This window comes from Cherax quadricarinatus, chromosome 45, assembly GCF_038502225.1.
Source record: "Cherax quadricarinatus isolate ZL_2023a chromosome 45, ASM3850222v1, whole genome shotgun sequence".
Taxonomy (NCBI): Eukaryota; Metazoa; Arthropoda; class Malacostraca; order Decapoda; family Parastacidae; genus Cherax; species Cherax quadricarinatus.
Genome location: NC_091336.1, coordinates 18747125 through 18755104, shown reverse-complemented (window position 1 = coordinate 18755104; position 7980 = coordinate 18747125). Strand labels below are relative to the sequence as shown.

The window sequence follows — 7980 nt, the reverse complement described above, 5'->3', positions numbered from 1 at the left end:
GTACTCCAGTAGCAGTACCGTGTCGGTACTCCAGTAGGAGTAACGTGACGGTACTCCAGTAGCAGTACCGTGTCGGTACTCCAGTAGCAGTACCGTGACGGTACTCCAGTAGCAGTACCGTGAAAGTACTCCAGTAGGAGTACCGTGAAAGTACTCCAGTAGGAGTACCGTGACGGTACTCCAGTAGCAGTACCGTGACGGTACTCCAGTAGCAGTACCGTGAAAGTACTCCAGTAGGAGTACCGTGACGGTACTCCAGTAGCAGTACCGTGTCGGTACTCCAGTAGGAGTACCGTGACGGTACTCCAGTAGCAGTACCGTGACGGTACTCCAGTAGCAGTACCGTGACGGTACTCCAGTAGCACTACCGTGAAAGTACTCCAGTAGGAGTACCGTGACGGTACTCCAGTAGCAGTACCGTGACGGTACTCCAGTAGCAGTACCGTGACGGTACTCCAGTAGCAGTACCGTGAAAGTACTCCAGTAGGAGTACCGTGACGGTACTCCAGTAGCAGTACCGTGTCGGTACTCCAGTAGCAGTACCGTGACGGTACTCCAGTAGCAGTACCGTGTCGGTACTCCAGTAGGAGTACCGTGACGGTACTCCAGTAGCAGTACCGTGACGGTACTCCAGTAGCAGTACCGTGACGGTACTCCAGTAGCAGTACCGTGAAAGTACTCCAGTAGGAGTACCGTGACGGTACTCCAGTAGCAGTACCGTGACGGTACTCCAGTAGCAGTACCGTGACGGTACTCCAGTAGCAGTACCGTGACGGTACTCCAGTAGCAGTACCGTGACGGTACTCCAGTAGCAGTACCGTGACGGTACTCCAGTAGCAGTACCGTGACGGTACTCCAGTAGCAGTACCGTGACGGTACTCTAGTAGCAGTAATGTGACGGTACTCCAGTAGCAGTTCCGTGACAATACTCCAGTAGCAGTTCCGTGACAATACTCCAGTAGCAGTACCGTGACAGTACTCCAGTAGGAGTACCGTGAAAGTACTCCAGTAGCAGTACCGTGACGGTGCTCCATTAGGAGTAACGTGACGGTACTCCAGTAGCAGTACCGTGATGGTGCTCCGTAAAATCATCGGTTTTTGACAAGTTTGATTTAGATGAAAATGACGCTGAGAGAAAGTAGACATAGAATTAGAAACTGAAAGAAAATATCAAACTGACGAAACACTTCAAGAAGAAAAAGAAGATAAGGAAGATTAAGAAGGGGAAGAATATTCCTCAGGAGAGGGTAATACTCAGGAGAGGGTAATACTCAGGAGAGGGTAATACTGGCGACCCCTCTCTTGCCACACTGCTCAGGTCAACGAGAACACTAAACATACCGTAATTCAACCTACAAACACGATCCCCACGATGTAAACAAGATCCTACAAACACGATCCCCACGATGTAAACAAGATCTTAAAGACCGTACAAAAGCAATAATATACCTGCATCTCCATACCAAGGTAATGTAATATTTGGTCACTGAACCACAACATATCAATGATCACTAGGAAGCCTGGAGGCCACACTAAGAAAGGAGTTAGAAATTATATTTTTACATGTTAACAGTGGCACTCAACGCTTAGACTAGAGTGGTAAGTTTGAGAATAAGACACTGGATGGAGAGACACTCCATGAAGTCAATTTTGAGGGGAGAACTTTCTGCAATAAACAAAATATAACTTTTTTTAATCTCTTGCAAGATACTTTCTGTATAAAAGCAGCAAAATTTTTGGTCAGCACACACATGATTGACTTCAACAAGACATGACATGACACACTCACCTCACCTCCAAGATCTGACACACTCCGTTCATCTTAACCTAGAGTGTTTCTCTGTACTATACACGGCAAGGCTCTCATGTATATAATTCAGCAAACATATGTACAATATTTTTGTTTCACCTTTTTTTCCTGACCCATTGTGTACACACACGAGTTAGGTCCGGCGATTTCACTTATATTCTCTACGCTCTGGCTGCTCTCAGTGAACCCACATGTTCTAGGAAAGACATAGATCTGAGCTTGCCATAGTACTCGTTAAAGCTCTTCTCCACAGGGCGGGATTTGAAACCGCGGTCAGAGAGTCTCAAAACTCCGAACCGTCGCGGGTTCAAATCCCGCCCGTGCTATGGTTTGTTTGCAATCGTGTCATTACGATTTCGTGAGTCATCTCCACAGATAACACTAGTATTTCTAGACTGTCTTTACCAAACTGTTTATTTTTTTTCCTTTCTTGGAGACTATACCTATATTCTTCATCCTTTTATTTTTCATCCCCGTAGTCCAAACACAGCCATTTCTTTCTCAAACTGTCCCGCGTAGAGATAAGAATATTTTCCAAGCTCAGATCTGTCTCTCGAGTGACTAGAGTTCTCCGTCATTGTCGAGAATCACTAGTAGTCTTATCACTTTGTCGAGACGAGTTACTACTAGTCAAAACTTGCGTCTAATGGTCACGACTCGTCGCTGCTCAACATTGGCACTTTTTGGCGAATAGGCAAGACAGTTTTGCAAGCAGTATCTTTTTATCCTTTAGAATTTACAATTTTTTTTCTATTTTCTGCAATGACATATTATTCCCCTCATTTATATAGCATGTTATATACACTTAAAAGGACAGTTTCACAGACTCTTCAGAAATATCCACAAATGTATACAAATTTTCATAACATATTTATAAGCTGATGTAAAGTACATCAAACATTGACACTTATCAAAGAACTGTACACAGTAGGCAACTGGAAGATCCACCATGGGGGTCTAGTCTTACGGGAAGGTCGTAAAATCGAATCACACAAAAAATTCTGGTGACTCAAATGTTGTTTATTCACGTGCTGTCAAATTTTCCTTAGCCTTCACGGCTATTTTTTTGACTTGTGTTACATCAATTTCTCTATAAATACTCTCACGTACACACACACACAATACTTCCTTGAGGGCAGATATGAGGCCATCTTAAGCCTTGTGTTTACACGGTACTGGATCCTGTCTCAGGAACTTTTTTTTTCACTATATTTTAAATGTGACTACAGTTTCGGGACAGGAAAACAAAGTTATTTTTGTACAAAAGTTTGTTGGAGGAACAACGTAATTTTAAGATCCAGTTGATCTGTACTAGTAGTTGGTAAATTACGATTATTAACAATGTACCAAGAATCTGTAGTCAGAGAATGAAAGACTCCTTTAAGCGGCGCCAATCCTCCACGTTGAAGTCCTCACCGATGTTCACTCCAGACCCGATCCTGCTGCCCGAAGGAGACTCAAACTTGGCCACAATGTCTGAGGAGGAGTTTTTGCAGCAGTGTTGTGGTTCCTCCGGCATCGAAGGTTTCTTTAAGTCTTCCTCCAGTCTCGATTTGCAACTTTCATCTAGTTCGATATTCGCTATTTCATCATCTCCTTTACCATCATTATCTTCTTCGGTAATATCACATGAGCCTTGTTCTTCAGAACACCTGTTTTCTCGCCATATTGAGAGTTTTAAGTGGTCCGCAGCCTCCGCCTCTTCATCTTCCATCATCTCCTCTTCGCTAATAACAGACAAGTTATGGACCAGAGCTGTGGCCCCGTAACGGATGTCCTTGTCTGAGAACATCGCGAAGTCGTCCAACAAGTCTTCGTCTTCTCCGTCGTCCACTTCGCAGATCTCCCTGTCGTGAAAAACGGGAGAGGCGTCGAAGCAGGTGGAGAGGAGCAAGCGGCTCCTGGCAGCCATGACCCGTTTGGCCAGGATGATGGTCTCCTGCTGGAGCGCCTCCACGTAGCCATCGTCACGCCACGTCATGCACTCCTCAACGTGCACTGCAGGAGGAAACAAGAGGCTCAGTGAGAGACGCTAAGGCAGGGAGAAAGAGACTGAGTGATAGACAAACGAAGATTCTGAACATAAAGAAACTGAGACAAACGGAAATACATGGTAGGGAAAAGTGAAACAGAGACACACAGAAAAAACACACACAAAAGACAGAAAAAAGAAAGAAAAACGTTGGATTTACTTAATACACCAAAGCAGAGACGACCAATACTTCCTCTAATATATCCCACTCACCTGGGCGGCCAACGAAGAGTGTTCTTCACCTTTACGACATAGATGTAGCTGGACTGTAGTTGCCTCTCAGCAGATAGCCTTAATAAGAACTCTTAGATCTTCAGCTGTCTTCCTTTACTACTGACTCTCATGTGCTTTCAGCCGACATGACTTAATTCCCTTAATTCTCCGTTAAACGTCCCTAAATTCGCTCCTCGGTTGCAAAAAATAGCGACAGGGAAGACATAGTCATTCTGCCATGGATTTTTCTGTCAGAAAGAATTATTCCGTGTCTTAGTTTGTGTAATTGTTGTTATATTCACGATAAACATCATTAAGATGTTAACAACTTGAACAGTTCCAGAGGCATTTAAGTTCCAATTTCCGCGGAATATGATTTTCAATTCCAGTGGGATACGATTTTCAATTTCAGTAGCTTTTAATTTCCAATTCCAGTGGCATTGAAATTCCAGTCGTGACGCATCACAATTTTCATACAGGGAAAATTACACTAGGAAAAACAAATCATTGTAAATTACAACCTTAGAAGGCACTAGCATATAGCTGCATCGTACTAGAAGCAAGCATTACCTTCTTTGAGAAGGGTGAGCACTAAGGAGAGTCGCTCGAAGCAAGGTAACTACTAACAAATACTGGCGCATTCACGGGGAGGACAGAAGGGGGCGGGGGATGCAGGCAGCAAGGGTATGAAAGGCTAATATATGCATTCCCATAAACATTCGCATATCTGCGCTTGTATACACATATTTGAGTTTAAATACCCGTATGTATGCATATACGAGGTTATACATATTTACGTATGTTAGGGACAGTATTCACCTCGATCTAGTAATGACATATTTTTGCAAGTCTACGTTAGTATATAGAAGACCAGCTCTGAAGCTCCTGTGATGTGATTAATAACAATAATAAGTGGAAAATGTGTATTAGATTCTTGTTCATTAAATTTCAACTTATTTGATCATCAATCATGCCAGGCTCTATGTAGACTCTTACGATATCATTGTTCCTGAATGCTCTAAATGCAGATATAATCTCTCTTCCGCGTCACTAATCTAAGAAAATGACATGCATCTTAGCCATTCTACTTTTAGTCAAGCAAAAGCCGAAATATAACATCTAAAAGTTACGGGAAAAAAATATGTAAGACATTTAGCATTAATTTACTGTGTCATCCGATACTGCCGCACTTGTCTAGCGTGAGGTTAAAGGAATGATTAAAAAACAAAATTTGATCTTTGTAAATCATTTCCCTTGCAAACAAAATTGACCAACCAAAAGGGGGGGAAGAAGCGCTGCCATAACAAGCGGTGGCGGGAACGGAGAAACACAACAGATCAATGTCTTACACTCGAAGCTCCACCTGGATTTGTCGATCATAAGACGACTCTTCGCAGCCTCCAGCTCCTGCTTGAGTTGGTCTTGCTTCTCCCGGAGGGCTCGAATCTTCTCCTGCGTCCTGCGGCACTTAGCGATGTCCTCCTCGGTCTTGTGGCTCTCGTATCTCGCCACGTCCTCTTCGTCGAATTCCTCAACAGGCACGCGAGAGGAGGAGATTCTGCCTCCACCGCTAATTGGGGCCGCCCGGGCTTCAAGAGCGGTTGTAGAGGTGGGTTTCTGGGTTCTCAGGGGCGAGCCAGTAGGCGTTTTGGATGGTGAATATTTGGAATGGGAATGGGAATGACTGCTTCCTGAGGGGCATGTCGTCTTTTGGGCATTTTTGGGATGCATCTCTAATATTTTGGAACGCGTTCTTGTGGTCTCTCTTGTCTTGGAGGTCCCGACAGCTATGTTTTCACTCCCTTACGAAGAAAGAAAGATGGTACAAAGAATATGCTGTTTTCTATTGGTCCTCAAATACATATTCTCTAAAAAGTCAGACAACTGTATAGGAAGAACAGACACTTCAACAACAATGACTTCAACCTCCAAGAAATCACATAAAAATAAAATACATTTTACAGTATAAATAAGAGATTCCAAATCATCAGCATTTAAAGGATGTCACAGTACATATAAGAGGAAAAACACTGAACTTCGTCACTAATCAATGAAAAATATTACATGTACAAGGAAACAAGTGATACAAAATACAGTCTAAGAGGGACTATATATATCCAGAGAAGAACCTCCTGATGCCTGTTAAGTGTTTACATTTCCCTTCTGTTCCTTCCTGTCTCACCTTCATATTTTTATGTTCTCAGAAAAAAAAATGTGCATTACTCATTCCGTTCTTTCTTCATCTTTTACCTTTTCTTAGTTTACTTAATTTTAGGGCGTTCAGAATACATTCCGATTAATAGCTTTTTTATGCATTTTGTATATTTATCTAGTTTTTTTTTTTTTGTATTCTGCAATTCATTACATTATATATATATATATATATATATATATATATATATATATATATATATATATATATATATATATATATATATACAGTATATATATATATATATATGTGTGTGTGTGTGTGTGTGTGTGTAAAACAACCACTGTGAAAAAATAGTGAAATTCTAAGAGCTTTCGTGACTTCTCACATTATCAAGGAACTATATGGTTCCTTGATAATGTAAGAAGTCACGAAAGAGCTTGGAAATTTGCTATTCATTCACAGTGGTTGTTTTTCATATTCTAAAATCATATATATATATATATATATATATATATATATATATATATATATATATATATATATATATATATATATATATATATATAAATATATATGTATATATATATATATATAAATATATATATATATATATAAATATAAATATATATATATATATATAAATATATATATATATAAATATATATATATATAAATATATATATATAAATATATATATATAAATATATATATATATAATATATATATATATATATATATATATATATATATATATATATATATATATATATATATATATATATAATATAGGGAGGTACCACCTCTAGAACTGTCATAGGGACCCTCATCCTCAGAGAAAAGAATAAACTTGCTTCAGGGAAAACTCAAGGTTCTCCCTGAAGCTGTTTGAGAATTTTCTCCTACCACCCCCTATATTTCAGGTATGTTTTATTTAAAGACAAAATACATTGGCCAAACATTCACAAAAATACATCAGAAAGTAAAACAACATAGGTAACTCAGAGCTACATCTCGAACACTTCGTCCAGCTCCCCTGCGGTGGGCCGCGTGCCCAGAATGCTGCAGGCATTTCCTCTCTGGATCGCAACACTGAGTCTCTGAAAGAGGAAGCTGGTCGCCCTGTGGTCCTTGGTTTCTATGATGAGCTTTTCACCCAGCTCTTTGAGGAACTTTAGAGCACACTTGCCCCATGCTCCAAGGGTCTCCGACCCTATTGGAATGAAGTTATAGCAAGGGGGAAGGTCTTCATATTTTCGGATCTTCTGGGTCTCCCTGTGGCTGGCAGCTCCACCCCCTTCCACTACAGAGTATGGCAAGTAGGTGTCTGCCAATGTGGCAGCACAGGTGTAGTCCCAGGTAATCTGCTTTCCATCCTTCCAGGGTAGCATAGTGGCTCCATCAGGACGCTTTTGACTTCCATCAGACCTCTGTACTTGGGGTTCCCGTTGAGCTGGGCAACGGGCTGTGGCGAGGCTTCTCTTTATTATGTCATTGATCTCCTCATGTCTGGCATACTTCCCTTCTGCTGTGTGGCACACGAGACCATGAAGTCCGAATTGATCAGCTGTCGCCCTGCCGTAAATACACCTATGTTCGGTGAGGATGGGGGCGGCTAGGCGAAGAGCAACACCAATCCGAATGGCCTGTGGGTCGAGACGGGTGCCCAGGGAGGAATTGGGAACAGCTAACAGGAAATCTCCTGAGTGTGGTGCCTTCACTGCCAGGAGACGAGCTTTTTTCTTTCCTGAAGCATTGGAGAGCATTGTGTTG

At 41.5% G+C, this 7980-nt stretch overlaps 1 protein-coding gene across 2 annotated transcripts in view; it reads right to left on the bottom strand.

Moving 5' to 3' along the window:
* Nucleotides 1-962: 962 nt before the first annotated feature.
* Nucleotides 963-7980, bottom strand: part of LOC128694902 (kinesin-like protein KIF26B) — a 164844-nt gene continuing 157826 nt past the window's right edge. The window contains exons 17-18 of one of the 2 annotated variants that reach the window (XM_070094353.1): nucleotides 5405-5857; nucleotides 963-3808 (exon numbers count right to left, since the gene is read on the bottom strand). In XM_070094353.1, coding sequence (XP_069950454.1) covers nucleotides 3171-3808; nucleotides 5405-5857 — 1091 coding nt within the window. In that variant the 3' untranslated portion in view covers nucleotides 963-3170. The remainder of the gene's footprint in view (nucleotides 3809-5404; nucleotides 5858-7980) is intronic. The other variant, XM_053785267.2, reaches the window with a different exon arrangement.